Source organism: Ascidia mentula, chromosome 3 (genome assembly GCF_947561715.1).
Source record: "Ascidia mentula chromosome 3, kaAscMent1.1, whole genome shotgun sequence".
Classification (NCBI taxonomy): domain Eukaryota; kingdom Metazoa; phylum Chordata; class Ascidiacea; order Phlebobranchia; family Ascidiidae; genus Ascidia; species Ascidia mentula.
In genome coordinates, this window is record NC_138568.1 from 13,319,514 (window position 1) to 13,339,437 (window position 19,924).

The following is a 19,924-nucleotide window of genomic DNA, read 5'->3' on the forward strand; positions in this document are numbered from 1 at the left end:
AAACGTACGCTGACAGTCGCAAAACATGTTGATACATTATGAACGATTCCACTTGACTACACTTATCTCCTAATTGTTGTCATCGCAATAAGAGCAAACTTGCTAACTTATTCAATGGACAGCATAGACAATGTTTGAGCAGCGAGAATATGCTGAAATCTATGTGTGCGATTTGGAGCTACTGTATGAAAGCTGTAATATTTATGCTGGTGCATATTTTACTTAACTACCAAGGTATAATATCCATCTTTCCAGTTTTGGTGAAACATTATGGTTAAATTATTATTTTTGAAATATTTATGTTTAGGTTGTTGCCAGATCCGGGATTTAACTATGGTCAATGAGTATGCACTCGTAAGAAAGGAAGAAACCTCATATATAAAGTGCGTATCGGACGAAGTGGAACTTGGCCATGACACTTTTCGAAGAGAACAAGACACAGGTGAGAAGTTGTTAACAGATCAATCAATAGGTTACATTGATGGAAACGAGACCCATTACCAATATTAGTTCATGTTAAATTTAAAAAATATTTTTTATCGCCGTACGCGTTCGTATTTCAGGAAGTGGACTCAGGTTAGCCCCCATGCATTTGGTTGGTCCAATATCACCTGAAGAATGGCCTGGGAAACGATTAAGCATGTACACACAGGATGACGTTAATAGAACTGGTGTTTATTCATGCGAGGCGATAGATCAAAATACACATGTGATGTCCAAGGTCATCGGCATTAAAATAGGCAAGCAAATTTAACAAAAATCATCCAAAACCAGACGAGATGGTTTCAATATTTGCATCCTATTTTGGACCTATAACTTTGTATTTTTTATGATAAAATTTAGCAACAAGCGGTGGTGTTTGGCCGGAGGCATTTACTTATACTGCAAACAGAGATGACAACGATTTCACAATAAAGTTTGAATCATTTGATCCTACAACTGAAGTTATGTGGAAGTACCGTGGACATGTTATAGGAAGTTCGTCTTCAGACAGAACCCTAAGTCGAACTTTATCAACCGTTTCCACGCAACAGGCAGGAATTTATGAATGTTTTAAACCCCCGGAAAATGGGAACCAAGACCTTTCTAAGTACAGGTATACCCCAAGCATATTCACTATAGATATCCACACGTTCTGACCAATGTGCCAGCAGCATTGTTGCAACTTTATGGCTTCATTTATGTCAGCAGTTTCATAATTAACTTATATTAATTATTGCTATGTTGGGTTTTTATTGGATAAAACATGATATAGGCCTAACACACAATTCTCCTACAACCATTAGATAAAAAAGCTAGGGGCCTTAAGGTCAGTCAAAGATTCAAACCACTTCGTGACGTAAGTTCAGGATTAAAGAAATGTAAAATAACTCATTTTCGCATGAAAAATACCGAAAATTGGTTGACGAATTTGTTTTTTAGCGGTGATTTTACCCGTATCCTTAATTGGTGAACGCAACATACATCTGTCTTCAGTCCAGTAAAGCCTTAATCCCGCACAGGCTATGGGACTGGAATAACAAAACTTATAACGCAGTCAAACATATTCAATACAATTTTTATGTGCAATTTTTTATTTCCAATTTGGCGACGCCATTATGTTTTGCATAAGATTAAAGTGGTGACAGTCGAAAAAATGCATATTAGGAACATAACTCATGGTTTTATAAATTTTCAAAGCAAATAATTTAGCCTATGCAACTGTGAAATGATGGCAATTAGTTCACATTTAGATCGATTGAAGTTACAGTCGAAACGTCTGAAAAATGAATTTCGTAGCAGTTACATGGACTATATTGTTTGTTTTGTACATGCATGTTGTTCAGCGAAGCATATTGTTTGTCTAGTCAAAATCAGTACTTCAAGCAAGTATTTGGCATGGAATAAATAAGAAGCTACCCTTTACAAGGGGCGGCGTTTTTTAGTTGAAATGAATAGTTTATTTTCTTATCATTTGTTGCCAACCTCTTCGTTCAACAGACCTCTGGATCAGGGCATCTTGCGATTAATTGTTCGGGAATGTCCCAAAATGAAGTGGGGATTACCCAACTGCAACAACCAATGTACGTGTGTAAATGGAGGGGTATGTGGCGACAATGCCGGAATTTGCATTTGCCCACCTGGATTTCGGGGAGAAAACTGTGAAATTGGATGTGGCGGAAATAGGTGTGCGGATAACATCGGTCTATATACGCCATCACGTTGGAAATATAAAACCAATAAATTTTCTGATAAGTTAGGCCCGGTTATGCTAGTTTGACGATGTCCAAAAAAAATACTAAAAAAATCAGCAAAATTTTATCAACCAAACTTGACCCAGGTTTGGTTATACTTGTCAACACCACTGCAAACAGGGAGGCGAAACACATGGTGCGGATGCCGAAGAATGTCGTGGAAGACATTTTTGCCTTCAAGATCCTTACGGGTGTTCCTGTGCAACCGGGTTTTCTGGTCTGGAATGTACAAACGGTGAGAAAACAAAGCGGACTTGCGCCATACGAATTTAAAAACACCCTTCAATAGGGAAATAATTACTTTTTATAAATGTGGGCACAGCAGAAAGGTAACTCTCTTCTGAATGTTAATGCTGCTGTGTTCGTTAATAACTAAACAAAATTGCAAACTATCTGTAGGCATTCTTAAACGTTTTAATCAACCTTGCGAGGCGAACTAGGGCCAAAAACGTTTTGCTTTGCCTAAGTACTCAAAACCTCTTTCGTTATTTGCACAACTAACGCCGTGGTTGTTTAATTATATTTCAAACGTTCGAGTCGCATCAGTTTTTTGGATTTTGCTTTCAACTTTTTGTTTGGGACAAATGCTGGAACGTTGGATGGCAAAGCAATGAGAGTCAACGTTGAACACTTTCTATTTCTGGCAGCAATGTGAATCAAACAGTTGTTTCAAAACTTTGCAGGTTGTACGAACGGAGAATTTGGTGCGGATTGCAAGCAACAATGTCATTGTAAACGACCGGACCTCTGCAACAGATTTACTGGGGCATGTACAATGGGTTGCGCTTCAGGATGGAAGGGACCTTCATGTCAAACAGGTGAGGTATTTGGAATAAACCACCCATGTTTCTCATACAAAAGAAGCGAATAAGAACAAAACAATGAAAAGAAATTGAAGTGGTTGCAGTTATACACATTCCATTGGGTTTTGTGAAGTACTCTCTTGACCCGTCGTAGCATTTGCTGAAATTCCACAATCCGGAGGTAGCTGTTGGAAAATTTAATGTTTTGATTTAAATAATAGAATTCATTGTTTCCGTCTTGTCCCCAACAAATTAATGAAATTGATTCCAGAGTAAATATCCACAGTTCAAATGAAAAACATTGTTAGTTATTTAGGATACAGTAGAACTTGTTTAATTCGGATTCAATTTGTCCAAATTAGGCAAAGTTCCGGATTGTTAAAAGACACTGTGTAATTTGTAGGTTATCTGTAATAATCGCCTTAGCTAAGATAACTACGTAATTGAACCCAAACTTAAGCACTGATTACTTAAAAAGCATTGGGGAAATTCACTGGTAGTTCTTAAGAATAAGCATGTAATTGAAATTTGGTTTGGTGTACGAATACACAGTTACGGCAGGAAAATCCACCTAAATTCATATTACAATATGCAAAATGTGCAACTATTAAACATTGGAGAAGATCCACAATAAATGAGGATTTGTACCTCAATTTTAAATTTGTAAAAATTTGCACAATGCATCTAACAGATTGACTTGCAACATGGTTGCAAGGAATAACATAGTTCACCTCTAGTTGTTCCATCATGCGGATACAAACAAGGGGCTCCCCAGTCTTTTTGTGCTTTCCATGATCTTCCTGCTCTTCAACTTCTGGTTCACTTTCTGTGTTTCTTTCATCATCATCCCCATATTCCAGATCAGACAGGGTTTCACCGCAGTACATAGGCTAACAGCTTCAGTATTAGTATTTAGTGAAACACAAAATTGTTAAAACTTCCACTTTACTCACATTAAAATTGCCATCGTCATCTGAATTGTACTGATCCATGTTTTCATCTAATAGTTCTCTGTAGTCATCATATTTTATGTTTTCCGTTGTGTCAATTTCTAAAAAGTAGTTTATGACTATTTTACTGTTTCTACATAATAACAAACTTGTGTTGGTAAGTTAAGTTATTTTGTAATATTAGTTTTGCAAAATAAGCAAGGAATCAAATGCATAATACAAATAAAAATGCACCAAACCACAATACTACCTGGTGTGTTTTTGTCCTGATTATTACTCTCAGTATTTTCTTTGTCTTCATCTGATTCCTCTGATTCAGAATGTGTAGCCAATTGATTCTGGTACTCCTTGCGTTTTTCTTCCACCTATCGAAACATTTCATGTCAAACAATAAATAAGTATTAATTCAATTATTCTTACATCGTCAAATATCAACTTCATCAATTTCACATTTCCCATAGTCACTTCCTGAACGTGAAAACCAGCTTCCTCTTCTCCACTTGAAACATCATCGATGTCATCGTCATCTAATTCCTCTTCACCGTCTTCACCAACTTTCTTTACTGGAGGCTAAGCAATAAATTTAAAAAAATACCTTTACAGAACACACAGTAATTGTTTTAATGTTTTCCCAACAAACGCACAAAAGTGTAAACATAAATGACCTTATAGTCTTGGGCATCTGGTATATCATCCAAATCAATTTCCTCCTGGCTTTCTGGACAGACAAAATACTTTTGAAATACATAAGTGTAACAAAAAATTAAAATTACCCTCAAGCCCAGATTCCACTTGAGAAACTTCTCCTTCCTTCATTTCATCAACAATTTTTTCAGAGTTGCCTGCTATGCAATAAAAAGTTGCCTTATTAAATCAAAACATGGATTGTCGCTTGTTGTTGAGCAGTTGAAACTTTCTCATTTCGTATTTTATTCAACAGATTACAAACCTTCTGTTTCTTCAGGCTTTTCCATGTTCGTTTATGAGAGAAATAAAAATTTAAAGAGCTTTCAAAACAAATGAAACAAAGCAGCAGATTCTTTCACTCAAACTGGCGGAAACTCAGAACCTGTGAACCTGAAGATACGGCCGGCCAATAAAAACTGTCGAATTTCCCGCAAAAATAATGATGACGCAATAAATCCAAAGTTGCTCCACATGTGAATGAGTTCGAAACACGAAACTATTTTTTTTACATATATTATTCACATGAAACAAATTATGTAAAAAATTCAAAAGTGAAGAAAGAAAAATCTAAATTAAAAATCTCAGTAGTAAATTAATGTTTAGGCTGTGGTGCTCTGGAATGGGGCGAGAACTGCCAAAGTCCATGCAACTGTGCCGACGATGTGGAATGTGATTCAGCGACTGGCAACTGTCCGAATGGCCGCTGCAAACCACCGTTTACTGGAAATAACTGTCAAGTAAAATCATATTGCAATTTCATTGGGAATTGATTATATCATAACTTAGGCCACTGATAATGTTAATTTTCGATGTCATTTTTTAATTGCTGTTATATTGTGATTTAACAGGTAGACTCAATTGACGAATGTTCTTCTAACCCGTGTAAACATGAGGGAGAGTGCGTAGACGATGTGTTTTCGTTCAAGTGCGTTTGCAAAAACGGAACCACAGGAATCTATTGTGAAACAGGTTAAGAGATATGGACATGTTGGGCACATATTTAATTTAAAACTGTTTAAACCTGCGTTAACTGCAAACACCCATCATCCTCATACTATAGGTTGCTAGTTTTTCGTAATGATAGCTAATGACACAACAAAACAAGTGTCAATTTGCCGTTTATACTGAGAACATTTCCTGGTTAAAGCGCAGTGGTGTCCATCCGAAATGCTATGTTGGGCCAATTTGACGTTGCTTTTTCGAGTAGGGCCACACAAATCATTGTGTTTGATAAGATAGTTGGTTTGTCGTATATTTCCCTATGTTTCCAAACTTACGAACTGTCGCCGCGAAAATTACGTTTTGGTGCACAAAAATGTATTATGACGCCACAAGCATAATTTTCTTGGTTTAATTTTTGTTGCTTTACGAATTCCATTAGGCCAGTGATTTTCAACCGGTGTTCCGTGAGAGATCGCCGGGTGTTCCGAAAGAAATTTATTAGTTTGACTGATGTTCCGTGGAACACGGGTCGGAAATCACTTGTTTACACAAAGGGCGTAAAAATAGCTTTATGACATCGTCATGCACTATCAATTCAATTCAGTTTATTTACACCATAATCCGATAAAATAAAAAGCGGAACAGTGGAACGCAATAAATGAACCAATAATGTTGTGTAACAATAAGACTCGTTTTGCAAAAATAAGAATGTAATTGCGCGAGCCTGCTGCTGGTTTAGTATAATGCCGCAGAATTCCTACAGTTTGGTGTTCCGCAAGATTATTTTAATAAAAAAGTGTTCCGTGGTTTAAAAAGGTTGAAAAGTACTGCATTAGGCTACGCTACGTCAATGTACGCTACATTTTGAGGAATAGGTAAAGTAATTCTGAAGTTAGACGGCACAGATTTAATTTTCGAGTACATGTTCCCAGCCTTAATTAGATAGTAACAAAAATAATAAAATTTTATTTGTGTTAGAGTTGTTTTATCCAAAGTATAGCCTCATACGGTATTTTAATCACCTAAACCTAAAATGGACGAGTGTCAAATTCTGCATCAATCTGTCTTGGCCAATTTATGAAGAACTTCAAGATACAGGATTGCAATATTTCAAACTCTGCCAGTAGTGATGCAAGTGTTAAATTGATGTTTATTTAGAATTATGTTTTGCGCTAACCATAAATAACACGTTTGATTTCGTAAACAATATAGATATGAATGACTGCGATCCAATTCCATGCCTAAATGATGGAACTTGCGAAGATACCGGTTCTAACCAGTTTTTCTGTCATTGTCCGGGAGGATTTCGAGGCAAGCGTTGCGAAGAAAGTAAGTTAATTACTTTAGATTACTTTATGCCGTTACGTCTTATATAGTCAATTTAGAGTTGACGAAGATATGAATATTTGACCAGATTTTTCAAGGCCACTTTACTTAAAATATATTCACAGATATAAATGATTGTCAACGACACAAATGCGAAAATAACGCAGAATGTTTGGATAAAATCATGACGTATGAATGTAAATGCACACCAGGGTATGTGGGACGTTTTTGCAATGGTAAGTTGTGTTTTATTTGTTTCAACTAGGATAACCGCAAACTTTCAACAACAACGGAATTGCTACTAAAGAAACATAAAAACTCGGTTCTGTTTTGTGTTTTTACATGTTTTGCACAAATTATAAAATCATATAAGAAGCGACCTTTTTGTAAATATTTGTAATAATACGCATCCAAAATTTTACAACAAAATCTGCCAAAAGTGCATGCTACTAAATTACAGGAAGCTTTAATATATTTGACAAAAATGTGTCATTGTCATGCAATTTGCATTTCTCTTTGCACCTGACAAAGCGAGTAGAACCCCCTCATCTTTACGACAAACAATTCAGTTTCACACAAAACTACCCAACAAATTTTCATCGAAATGTGATCAATAAAAAAATGATTATGGTTTCACACAGAGCCATGTGGGAAGGGAAGTTTTTACGATGAAACTGACGGAACTTGTCATGAATGTCATCGCAACTCATTCCAAGACTTGGCTGCTCAAATATCATGCAAACCCTGCCCGAATGGTTTAGTTACTATTCAAAGGGGATCATCTGATTTGCTGCAGTGTAAGAAGTATTCCATCTGTATTTTTTTTAATTTTTTTTCGTTTGACCACACCGGGATTTGAACCCAGGATATCCTGATGGCCACAAATCTCGATCAGGTTTTCTTCTTGGTATATGTGTCGGGCGCTTGAACAATGCCAAACTGCCAATCGCCCGCCCATTGGTACATAGCATTGAGTAGAGGGGACATAAAATAAGTTTTGTAGCGCCGCAATGTGATTAATTTATGATCAACTAGTGGTCACAAATAGCGCAAATCCTGTGTGTGACTGTATTTCTGTAATTAAAGAAAAGTGTATCCAACACCCTGAAGTATAAAAGTACAGCCCAACGAAATCAGGAAAGTGGTAAAATATGCTATTTTTTGCACAAAGTTTAAGGTGGCGACAGTTTTTACAAAATTGCTACAGGTTGCTATGGCACCAGCCTGCTTATTGTTAATTCCGTTATTTTCAAGAACATTTTCTTTATAAATATTTAAGTGCTTTTTTTAAAAAAATCCTATGGTTTTGTGAGAGCTTATTTTTTTACCAAAACATGCTTGTTTGAAAGAAATGGGGTGGCGCACTGCTGTGGTGGAAATTTTACGCCGGATTTGGGCGCACATGTCAACAAATAACCAAATTTTAACTAAAAGGGGACATCATTTCGACTCCTTTAACATTGGCAATATAACTAAAATAAATCACAAGTTTTGTCTTATGGGTCATAAAAAAACAGCGTGCATTATATTTCGGTAGCCCCATCATATTAATCCATTTTTATAAATCTTTTTTTTTGCATTTTTTTATATTCCTGGAACTACAAAAGGTAAAAGAATAGCAATTTTCGAAATTTATATTTCTGTAAATAAATAAAGATCATACACTGGCGCTGATCGTCTGTTACTCCTTTTGGAGTCTCAGGAATATAATATATTAATTTGTTAGGACAGATCCGTTGGTCACCGACCTGCACAGCAGGCTGATTCCTGTAGTCGTTTTTCATTTTCTCTAAAATCTGTTGCACGTATTTCCATATAATTGCCAAAACTGTTGCAAATGTGTGAATGCATGCAGGTGTTTCGAGCGACGAGGGAGCGCAACCACTGCTGATGATTGCTGCAGGACTTGCTGGTGCTTTAATTTTGATTTGTGTTAGCGTTGGAGCGTGGTATTATGCCTCACAAAAACACACAAGGTTGGAACACTTGGGTCCGGGAAGATCAGCATGGTAAACAGCCTCCATACCATACTGGAACCTGCAGATGATTTCCTTTTCCCACATTTCCGAATCGAAAATTTATCCTTTGCTGATCCTCTTACGTAAAAGAAAAACACATTTCATGAAATTTAAATTGTTTGTTTATTACGAACAAAAATCAACTGCTTTTTTAAACTGAACGTTCTTCTTGCTGCAATACCAGAGTAAATTACAAAAATAAAGATGGGTTTTGACTTCATTTTAGGGCTTTATACAGTCAAAGGCATGCGAAAATCAAAAGCACAAATAAAAAAGGAAAAAAAAATGAAAAAGTAGTATGTCAATAAAACTCAAACCACCATGGACTCGTATTGGTTTTTCGTGGCTAGTCGACACACACACATAGCAAAGGCGATTCCAAATATCTGCCAAACACAAAATCAGTAGTTAAATATTGCTACATATTTTGAACATTGTTCATAGTCAAGCTCGTATTTTGTTCATCTTATAAAAGTAAACTTCTTACAGCAAAGAAGTTGTCTGTTACTTTACTTACCTCGGCCAAACCTATTCCAATGCCAACACCTACAACAACCCATATGTGGGCGTTAATGAAGTCAATTACAGAATCGTAGCAAGGCTGTGGATAAAAACGAATGCAACACATTAATCAAAATATGATAAGTTGTCAAGAAAACCTATGAAAACAAACTACCTCTTTCCAAATGTACTCAGATGAGTCGCCAGTGGTACATCCCTGACTACTTGCTAAAACACAAGTACCATTATCTGCCGTTTTGATGTCGCATTGACATCCGTAAGCAACAGAACCACTCCAGTCCTTACAACCGTTCGTTAAACCGCAACATTTGAACTGCAAGGCAAGGAATTATGGCTTTATTACGGTATATTCTGTTTAAACTTTCGGAAAATCAGTTCATATTCAAAATCCTTTGAATACATGCCGTTACAGTGTTGTTATTTGAAGACGTTAGCTATAAGGCAATAATTCTGTACGCTGTGTCCAGATTGTAAAATATTGCAAACAGTAGTCAACATTTTTCATTAAAAACTTTTGGTCTAATTGTTGGGTACACAAGACAAATTTTCGTAAACTTTGCACTATTGACAAGCAGAACTAACACAAAATATTTATCCCGTATTCTAATACAGGACGGGTGTGCATATCGTTGCATTGCCTATACTGCCTACATACTGCCAAAATTGTATTAAAATCAACCAAACACATGAAGTACTTTTTACAACTTCACGTACCTGGCGTTCTACTGATATCATGGATTGCACGAAAGGATCAGAAGAGTTTCCATTTGTAAGTGTGGTGTTAAAGGCCTTTTCGATATCATTTTCAATCTGAAAAAATAAAAACAGTTCACTGCACTACAGTATATACGGTACTACGCACTGTTAAGCATTCCAACGAGGACTACAAAGGAATACAACCCCTTGGGTGTCGATGCTAAGGCGGCAATATTATTCCCAATCATTTCCACGGCCACGAATATTTAGTTACTCATTGACACCTCAACATTATCAAGTTAGGCTAAACCGCTTGTGAACGCTGTTTGAAGCAAATTCCTGAAAGGAATGTCACATATACAGAACAACATACAATTATAATGATATACCTGGTTAGAATTAACTGCAGCCCAAATCCCGATCGTTACTTCCATGATCAAAATGATTGCCAAGACGATCGAATACTGTGTGACATAGTTCGTTAAGTTTTCAGTTACATATCAGCAGTACCGCTTACTTACAAATCCTAGAAGACATTTGTTTTCAGTAATTGCACCACAGCATCCGAAAAATCCGATTATAAACATCATACTTCCAGCTGTGATTAGTACGTAGCAACCTGTAACAAACATGTAACTTTGTAGAGTCATTGTTGAACACGAGACTGGTAAATAAGAACTTGTCTCGGTACAACGACAAAACACACACATACCAGAATAATAAAAGTCGAGATTAGCCACTGTAACGACATTTTCAATGTCGCCGTCAACCCGAAGGTAAATTCCAATGCCAAGAACTGCTCCACCGGCGATCTAAAACATCACCCACAATAAAAGTAAGGTTTAGCAGTTTTGTAAGTTGAAGTCAAACACAACTTACCCAAACAAATATGTTAAAGGCCATTAACAGGTATTTTGCTAATTTCTTTCCACAATCTCCCATCGTTCTTGTATTCTTCGGTGCTCTTTGAAAAGTTATGGACAAACAACAGTTGAAATAGCTGTATGCAGTAACTTGCAACAAACCTGTTTAATTGAAAATACGCCAGTGCTCTTCGTCACGTCGCTATTTAAACAACAGTAATCTTTTTCACGACTGTCACGAGTTGACACGAGCTTACCCGTGGTCACGCGCTTTACCACGTGACAAAAGCTTTTACGTCACACTGCAGCCGGTATTTCACAACAAACTCATGACTTGAATTAATCAATGCCTGCGGTTTAAGATTACTATCCTGTTTGTTCTTTCGGGGTGCAAACCATGCAACTGGAAAATATCAAATTGATTGAATTAAATAGTTCTAAAACAGCCTTTTTGAAAACTTTTAGATATTGTATTGTCTTCACGAAATAGGTAAATCAATTTTATCTTAATTTGTTTCACCAAATTCGCTGTGAAAACAAAAATTTTATATTGATGTCGCTTAATTAACACACTATACTTAAATACACATCATTATTATTACCAAACGCTGGACATTGTTCGATAATGTAAAGACGCTTAAAAAAATTACATGCTGCGGTTTCCTTAATATTTTGTTTGGCCCGGAAGATATTCAGAAATTGCACGAAAAATGTAAGCAAGCATGCGTTCGACATTACAAATTTTTTATTTAGATTTTCATTTTTCAATAAGTGCGACACAAATTTCAATGAACGATTTTACATTTCATTGTAATGTAATAATTGATGAAAACAATCCAACCTTTGTATCGACACAGATCGCATAGTATGGTTGCTTGGTTTGTAGGCGATGGTTTGGTCTAATTATTTTGTGCGTGTGACTGCTGATAACATGTGTTTGTTTAGGTTGTCATAGTTTTAAACGTTACTTTCGGAGACGGTAGGGTGGATTTCATTATTATTCGACGATTTTTATAACTACGTTGTAACTTTGACAACTACGTTAGCATGTGCCACTCGAAAATTATTTCTTGTTGTGGCCCTTGTTCTACTATCAGTTGTGTAGGCTTGATTTAAATGCATAAAAGCCATAATAATCATTGAGCAGCAATGAATTTTATAGCCACAGTGCACTCCACGTTCCTCTGTTGTTTGGCACCTAAAGTTTGGGTTCCTAGGGGATCGACGTTGACTGAAAAAACATTAACGGTATGCACTTGCGAAAACATTGGGAAATTCCCTACAAAATTCGAACCTCCCCATTTCCAGACTCGCCTCGATCGTGTATTAAGTTTCCCTGTCGATCCCATTCACTGACAAATTGATTATCCCTGGTATATCGCGTCACACGTAATTAGTCGGTAAACTTGAATTCGAATGTAGGCTGCATAATAATACAAAGTTTTTGAATCTGAAAAAACAACACGTTTTTGTTGCATCAAAGTCTAAAATATCAAATTCTAAATCCAAAACACAAATAATTGCAAAAATAATCCATAATCTTTTACTTCACCAAGCAAACAACCACTGCCACATCATCCTCGCTCATTACAAGGCACGGCGTATTCGTGCTTAACATTGTTGAATCACAAGGAAAAATTAAACGCTGCGTAAAAATGAATCAAACAAACATCCCGCATTCGTGTAATGCTGGAACATTCTGATAACATGGTCACATGTCATATTCAAATACTCCAACAAGTGTTTGAAGAGAATCTGTATCATCATCAAACCTGAAAAAGAGCACAACAAGCGTTACTCTTGCCGCTAATTGACCGCTGTTGTATTTTTTATTAATGGTGGTTTCCAGTAAAAAGGTTTGTAAAAAAACATTCGCAGAAAGTACACGAGGGGAGAAAGATTGATGTTCCGTGACATAGAATGAATTGCATTCATGTCCGGCGCCAATTTGCTCAAAAATTCACCGAGGTAAAATTTATCAAAAATTTAAAATCTCACCCGGTTTGAGATTCTTTTTGTGTTTAGTTTTTGTTTGATAAGTAAGTAACAACATTAATCACTATTTTGAACTTAATATTGCAAAATTTGCTAAATAAAACTGTTGTTTTCTTCACATTAAAACACGTGGAAAGCAATTACAACAAAAATATTCCAATATAGCATTCTAAAAAAAAGGGGCAACTAATTGACTTTTTTCGTGTGCTTTATTACCAAGAACAAAAAAACATGAATCTTACCAACATAGTCGTTGCACTATGTTGACCGGTCGCATATCACGCTTCCTGGAAAGCTTGCGAATATGCTGGATGTATTTTTCGTTATCCTTTTCCACTAAGTCGATAATTTGCTTAATTGCCACATCCGACCACCTTAGTTGTAAGGGCGGAATGTATGCATCCCATGTTAAATCGTCCGTAGTAAAGTCCACAAAGTCGTACGGAGCGTTTTTACGATTATTCTCAAATCCCTGTCTTGAATGTGTTCTGTTCGTGCAGATACTTGTTGTAGATCGGCTTCGGACAGTTAGTTTTGTCGAAGCTGGATTGCTTAAAGCGGAATACTTAACTTTAGAACAAGGTTTATCCTGAGGAACTTGAAAATATGATTTAGGAGATTGCATTTTGTTAAGTACACTTTCATCCTTTTGTTTCAAAGGCTTGTTTTGTGAACTTATCCTTCCGCACATTTCTCCGCACAAACTTGACTTCCCCGATTTTTTGGAGTTCTGTTTCATTTCGGATGAGCACTTGTAGTTGGCTGTGAGTCTACTGAAGTCAAACTTAACATCTCCACTGTTATGAGACTCTTGACATTCCGAAGGTAAAACAAAACCAGGATTGTCAAAGCAGTTTCTGGAAGTCGAAACTAATTCCACTTCGCAGTTAACTAGCCGTTTATATTGTTGCTGTTGTTTATCTTTATCTTTTTTTAGCCACAATTGAAGAAACCGATTCATTAGAGCCTGCAAACATGCACATAACTTTCAGGTCGACTTGAATCTTTCTAAATCATAAACGTCCTTACAAAGAATATACATACCCTATTAGTGTATTTTGTTACACTTTGCTATAACATCATACATGAATCGTATTTACCGCATCTGTCAATCGATGCTATGTTGCTGGGCATTTGAAGTAAGTTCAGTTCAAGGGAACATTGCGGCGCAACTGACGCGTTAAATTATTCATAACAGTCCTGGTCGAGTGCAAGATACTTAAAGCCAATGCATTCATAAAAGTATATATATCCGACATTAGCGACTTCATAAACAAATGCAAAATCACAGTTTGTGACATAAAAAAACATTTGTCCTGCGAGGCACCACGCACAATGGCTTAAAACAGTTGGGCTATATGCACTAACAGAGAAAAAAGGGAACAATATTTTGGAACAATACGCTGTAAAGGTCTATTTTGGGGACAATACTGTCCTATATTGCAGAAAACATTGACATGTTTAAGTACACTGATGATGACGCAAGTTTTTTGCGTCTGAAATATATACAACATATCTATATTTTTTGCAATATTGCCTGTCCTCAGGATTATGAGGAAAAAATTCGGTTTCAGTGTTCCTGATATGGACTATTTTTGTATAAAGCTCGTATTTTTGTCACTTCAGACAATAATATTAACATGATCTTATACTACTAAAACATCTACCTTTCGAGACGTCTTTACTTAAACCGCTGGAACGTACTGGTCGTGGTGAGTTTGCCAGCCCTGGTCGTTATTTTTATACGGGCCTCCGCTTATTTTTAAAAAATGGATAAAGCTTTTAGATAAAGTTGGTATGTACCTAGTGATGTAGTAAAAAGTAAAATAGGTGATTGATATTTATTATATTTAAAATTATCATTGATTTTAAAAAATATGGCAATTTGCCGTGTTGCGTTTTAATAAAGAAATCAAAAACATTTTGGGAAACACTTGATTTAACTTTGGAAAGATGAAAGTTATGACTTACTTCTTTTTTTCTTTGCATAAATTTCGCGTCTTCTGGTTGAACATTTATGTATCAAAACAAAATTTGCAAACTAGTAAACTTTGCGAAAATAATGTCTTAAATCAGTGCCCCTAACCCTTCAGACGTTACCATTTAAAAATACAATAACGTACGTCGAAATTTATAGTCTCAGTCTCAGAGAGAGGATGAGAAGAGAATAGTGAAAGTTCCAGATTGTACCAAAGAGCAAAGATTACACACACAACACACATGTTTCTTTTTGTTAATGATACATGATGATTGTTGTTAGGCTCAATGCAGTAAGAATTTGAAAGAGTTTGTCACATAGCAGGATTGTTATATTCATGATTCATCTATTTAGTTCAAAAACTGTCGTGTTATAAAATTTCGTTTACTTTGCACTTGCAGGCTTTTGCACTGTTTTAAACCTTGTTGCAAATGTGCACCAGATAATGTTTCAGTTCTACACTTACAGTTTCATCACACTGTGGTTCTAATGTTTTGAAATCAAAGATGAGCAATTTAGACCGAGAAGATTTTGTTACTGAGATTGGTGATGATTTCACACATGGAAAACAGTGGGAGGCAATTGATAATCATTTGGCAGAGATGTCTTGGATTAATCAACCTATATCTAGTTCACCAGCAAACTCAACTCATCATATTCAGTCATCATGTGTACCTAGGGTTCATCCTACTCACAACCCCCACTATAGACGAAGTGAAGGAGATTTAGCTGGAAAAACCATTGATGCAAATCAGCTAATTCAACCCCCTCAATCTGCACCTGTGCTCCCAGAAGGCTGTGAGCCAAGGTGGGCCAACCCCCCTTCTGTACCAATCCAGACCAGAAACTATGTGATTGGTCCGAAAATTGTCAAACCCCAGCTGAACAAGAACAAGGTACTTGTTAATGGACAGCAACCAACCTCATTTCAGAATGTGAAGTTGGGATCTAGTCCAAGTGGTCTCATGAGCTTGGGAGATTTATCGGGATCACCTGGAACTTATTTACCTGATCACGCAAATTCGCGAGGTTCAACAAGTGGACACAGTTCAGGAAATAGTTCCCCCCTTGTTGCACGCCAAGTGTCTTCACCTTCCCTTGGAAGTTTAGTCCACAACACACCTCTTCATGCACAGTTTGGTCATCATAAATTAAGTGAGGAACAAAATGTTTTATCAGATCTACAGCATTCTACATCAGCCTACAACCTACGACCAGGTAGTTCCAAACAACCTGACATCCATATAGTTTACCAGAAATCACCATCACAAAGACGACGGTCTATGCCTCTTAAAAATGACACTTTGTATGATGCAAAACTAAACATGAGAAGAGCCTTATCTCAACATGCAAACTTACAACAACTAAGCACAATTCCACAGTTTCAAACACATGATAATTTTGTTGGGACCGTTTTGCCTGAAACTTTAGAAAATGTTCAAGAATCGGAGGTTGAAATTGGAAAAAATGATGATAAAGAATATACGATTGGTAAGGGATACCAGTGTTACCATTGCAGAATTTTTATTAATTATGTAAATGCAGTAAGTTACAATTAGTTGGGTGAGGGAAGTAAAAAATTTTTCGGGTCTTAATTTTGACATTGTTTAGTTTCTTTATATGAACCTTGTTATTTTTTGCCTTTGTTTTAGTAGACTGGTGTCATGCACCAGCAGCAACAACAATTTCTTGTAGTATATTGATAACACAAATTTGGTTATTAAAATAAACAGAGGTAATTAAAGGCATGTAAGTTATGGTATTTTTTGTACTTAGCATTGTTGCAACATCAAGAGGATCGAATGAACAGATTGCAAACAGAACTTGAGACGAAAAAACGTGAACTTTCATCATTAATGGTGGAAATGCAAGACCTTGAAACTAAATTAATGGAGCGGAATACCCGAACTTCAACTACTGTAAGTTGTTAATTATGTGGCTAATGTAGCTTTTACCTTAAATGCATTGTCGTAAAACTTGTGTTTTGCTCACACAAAACTTGTGAATTCAGTTGCAGCTTGACGTTGGGCGACTCAGAGAAGTAAATAGACAGTTGGAAATTGACTGCAATTGCATGCATAAAGAAGTAGAGCTCTTTAATCGAGACGGTATGCAAGTTACACTCCCCATCTGTACCAGTCCCTGAAAAGCAAATTTTACACATTACATTTGTGCTCAGGGGATAACACCAGAGACAACTTTTATGAACGCTACCACCATCGGCCATCAGTAAAACCACCAGGGAAGCGCAAAATTGGTTAGAATTTATTTTAAAATTTGTGTGTGTGTATAAAAACTATTTTATAACAGTTTTATTGAACAACAACAAGGTATAGTCCAATCCCAAAACTTTCGATGCTGTTTCTATATTTTTCGATAGTTACTTAAATAAACTTTGGTGGTCGGCTTAAATACTTTTGTCTGTTGTGGTCCTTATGCTGTTTTCAGTTGTGCAGGCCTGCTTTGTATGATAAAGAAATCAGTAGGAATGCACAATGCAATTTTCAAAATTTAATTTAATCAAAGTAAATGGGGTTGGAGAAACCTCAAAATTATACTTGTGTAGGCAATTCAGTAGAATAATGTTGATGTTTGACATTTATTGTTATTTTAGTGGTAGTTATGCAACATTAGGTTTTTATTTAGGGTCTAAAATCCCTGATTATAAAGATTTACCCCCACCACCTGTACCTCCTCCTCAAGAAGCTGACGATGAACCAAAATGGAGATGTACATATTGTACATTTGATAATCATGCCGCTCTTAACAAGTGTGAGGTAGGTATCTGCTGCAAATATGTAAACCTTTCAGTTTTTACATAGAATTATTGTTCGTAATTTTAAATCGAAAATGTCACCTGCAAAATATTTTCATCTTTATGCCATTAACACAGTTGGATTGACGGTGTAGCAAAGAGCTTGCCAACCGAGGAGTTACAATGCTGTCATTAATGTGATATAGAGTGCAACATTTAGTTGTATATTTTATAGTATACCCTTCTGTTTTTTGTTGTTTTTCAGTTGTTTATTTTTCAATTAACCATTGTAATAAAAATTCTAAATATTACTTTCAAACATGGTTGCAGATAATTTTCACCTATAAAAAGGGTTGCAAGTGAAAAAGTTTGGGAAGCTCTGGTGCATGTCACCAAAATATTGTTGAACATAATTTGTAGATTTTGGTTCTAAAAAATGTACATTGACTCTGACATAGATCACAGCCAATTTTTTTTATTCACAGATATGCGAATACTCCCGGGACGTCCAATCAAGAAGTGTAAGATTATAATACACATGTTCACTGTACCTAATATAAAAATTAATGTTGTTTTGCCAAGAACCAAATCTTCCATGAAAAAAATGATTTTATTGTTGTGAAGAATGTCTTGTTCTGATAAATGTTCATCAACTTTTTATCGTTGGTCAAGCAACCGTGGCCACAGATTTTTTTTACAATTATAAAAGTGTTTCATTAAAATATTTTTTTTTCGATGTAGTGATTTCTTTTTCAACTAAAACCATTTAGAGCCATTTATATCATCTGTAACTTTTATCTATAAAGATAGCAGAATTTTGCTTTGGATGTCTTTAAAACTGCACTTTCAGTTTCGAGGTACTTAAATGTTCTACTTTTGAGTAAAAACAAACATTCCTAACAAATGTTTGAGGTTACAATATAACATGTTGGACCATCATAATGTATGTTCCCACAGTCCTCATGTGCAATATATCTTTGGTTCTATGTTTCTTACTTCTTGCTTGTCAATGGTGCCTTAATCTAATTGTTTTACTTGCATTTTTTTTAACAGTTAAGAAATCCCATTGTAAGCGGATTGCTCATTAACACAACATTTTTGTTTGTTATTTCAATGAGGTGGTTCATTATGGCCCCTCACTGCTTTGATGATATTTTGTTTTTGCTCATTGCAAATGGACAATTTTTTTTGCCCTGTTATTGTGAAAATAAAGTATTATTACATGCAATTTTACTGCACAAAAGCTCTTTGATGGGCACATGAAACAATACTTGTCAGAAGTTACCCATGAATTGCTCACCATAAACCATTTTTGCAGCAAACCAAACACATGAAGACGTTAGAATATTTACATTTCTGATTAAATTGATATTCCTAACGTGCGGATGACCAATAAAGGTTGGGTGAAGACATGTTCTTTTACTGGTTCAAATTTTGCTTTTTCTGGACAGAACAATTTTATTTTTCAACGTCATAAATCGCCTGGTAAAGCGTTATATTTTCCAGAAAACGCACCGAGACAATTGTGTACTTATTTGTGTTGAAACCGAATTAGTTGCTGGAAATCTATAGACCTCAGCAATGTTATTCTCTGAACACAAGCATACAAGTTGTTTATGTCGATATCTACAACATTTCTGGGGTTGAATTGTCATGTTATGCAACCTTAGGCCGGGTCCACACTCACGCTTTGCGCCGGCGGATTCTTTGTTTGTTACAATGTCCCGAGCGTACGCCCGCACGCCGGCGTATAATGAAACAAACAAAGAATCCGCCGGCGCAAAGCGTGAGTGTGGACCCGGCCTTAAACTATCACGATGTAAATCAAGGGGAATTTTGTAAAAAAAAACGTCGCCCACCTGCCTGATCGGACTGTATTTTTACTGTTTAAACTTATTCGAATTACAATCAGCCACAAGATAGCGATAAAACTGACCATTGGGTGGCGCTAAAACAGTCACCTGGTGAAGCTACAAAACGATGCTCTGTTTACATTGTTACTTAATCCCAAATACGCCACTAGTTGTGTGTATTAGCACAAGAAACGATACAGAACAAAACACGTCTCAAACACAAAATAAATACAAGAAGATTTTTTTTAAAAAGTAAACACATAAACAGATGGATATCGACAGAAAAAAGTCAGCATGGCAAT

At 36.1% G+C, this 19,924-nt stretch overlaps 5 protein-coding genes across 9 annotated transcripts; 2 read left to right on the top strand and 3 right to left on the bottom strand.

Annotated features, from left to right (window-relative positions):
• Nucleotides 1-130: 130 nt before the first annotated feature.
• On the top strand, nucleotides 131-8,955 carry LOC145895662 (uncharacterized). Its single transcript, XM_082984461.1, has 13 exons — nucleotides 131-194; nucleotides 308-442; nucleotides 564-740; nucleotides 844-1,096; nucleotides 1,981-2,166; nucleotides 2,321-2,469; nucleotides 2,918-3,052; nucleotides 5,278-5,411; nucleotides 5,523-5,643; nucleotides 6,829-6,945; nucleotides 7,068-7,178; nucleotides 7,584-7,739; nucleotides 8,798-8,955. The coding sequence occupies exons 1-13, from the start codon at nucleotides 131-133 to the stop codon at nucleotides 8,953-8,955; spliced, it is 1,896 nt and encodes a 631-aa protein (XP_082840587.1).
• LOC145895059 (uncharacterized) lies at nucleotides 2,881-5,077 on the bottom strand. 2 transcript variants are annotated; one of them, XM_082983806.1, is made up of 8 exons: nucleotides 4,937-5,077; nucleotides 4,761-4,832; nucleotides 4,653-4,705; nucleotides 4,408-4,557; nucleotides 4,238-4,352; nucleotides 3,991-4,088; nucleotides 3,769-3,927; nucleotides 2,881-3,222 (listed from the first exon to the last, which is right to left on the bottom strand). In XM_082983806.1, exons 1-8 carry the CDS (start codon nucleotides 4,959-4,961, stop codon nucleotides 3,142-3,144), a joined length of 753 nt encoding a protein of 250 aa, XP_082839932.1. In that variant the 5' UTR covers nucleotides 4,962-5,077; the 3' UTR covers nucleotides 2,881-3,141. The 2 variants fall into 2 exon arrangements, with proteins under 2 accessions (XP_082839932.1, XP_082839933.1); XM_082983807.1 differs by having other exon boundaries at nucleotides 4,761-4,829; nucleotides 4,937-5,069.
• Nucleotides 8,956-9,072: 117 nt separating the features above from the next.
• Nucleotides 9,073-11,245, bottom strand: LOC145894805 (tetraspanin-8-like). 2 transcript variants are annotated; one of them, XM_082983453.1, is made up of 9 exons: nucleotides 11,204-11,245; nucleotides 11,058-11,142; nucleotides 10,891-10,990; nucleotides 10,700-10,797; nucleotides 10,568-10,642; nucleotides 10,197-10,292; nucleotides 9,637-9,795; nucleotides 9,478-9,561; nucleotides 9,073-9,346 (listed from the first exon to the last, which is right to left on the bottom strand). In XM_082983453.1, the coding sequence occupies exons 2-9, from the start codon at nucleotides 11,118-11,120 to the stop codon at nucleotides 9,272-9,274; spliced, it is 750 nt and encodes a 249-aa protein (XP_082839579.1). In that variant the 5' UTR covers nucleotides 11,121-11,142; nucleotides 11,204-11,245; the 3' UTR covers nucleotides 9,073-9,271. The 2 variants fall into 2 exon arrangements, with proteins under 2 accessions (XP_082839579.1, XP_082839578.1); XM_082983452.1 differs by having other exon boundaries at nucleotides 11,058-11,239.
• A 1,428-nt stretch (nucleotides 11,246-12,673) lies between these two features.
• Nucleotides 12,674-13,997, bottom strand: LOC145895663 (uncharacterized). The gene is made up of 2 exons (XM_082984462.1): nucleotides 13,279-13,997; nucleotides 12,674-12,813 (listed from the first exon to the last, which is right to left on the bottom strand). The coding sequence occupies exons 1-2, from the start codon at nucleotides 13,995-13,997 to the stop codon at nucleotides 12,753-12,755; spliced, it is 780 nt and encodes a 259-aa protein (XP_082840588.1). The 3' UTR covers nucleotides 12,674-12,752.
• A 1,422-nt stretch (nucleotides 13,998-15,419) lies between these two features.
• Nucleotides 15,420-18,959, top strand: LOC145894623 (uncharacterized). 3 transcript variants are annotated; one of them, XM_082983249.1, is made up of 6 exons: nucleotides 15,420-16,505; nucleotides 16,791-16,933; nucleotides 17,026-17,122; nucleotides 17,194-17,271; nucleotides 17,649-17,791; nucleotides 18,255-18,959. In XM_082983249.1, the coding sequence occupies exons 1-6, from the start codon at nucleotides 15,521-15,523 to the stop codon at nucleotides 18,300-18,302; spliced, it is 1,494 nt and encodes a 497-aa protein (XP_082839375.1). In that variant the 5' UTR covers nucleotides 15,420-15,520; the 3' UTR covers nucleotides 18,303-18,959. The 3 variants fall into 3 exon arrangements, with proteins under 3 accessions (XP_082839375.1, XP_082839376.1, XP_082839377.1); XM_082983250.1 differs by having other exon boundaries at nucleotides 17,661-17,791; XM_082983251.1 differs by having other exon boundaries at nucleotides 17,685-17,791.
• The last annotated feature ends 965 nt before the right edge of the window (nucleotides 18,960-19,924 follow it).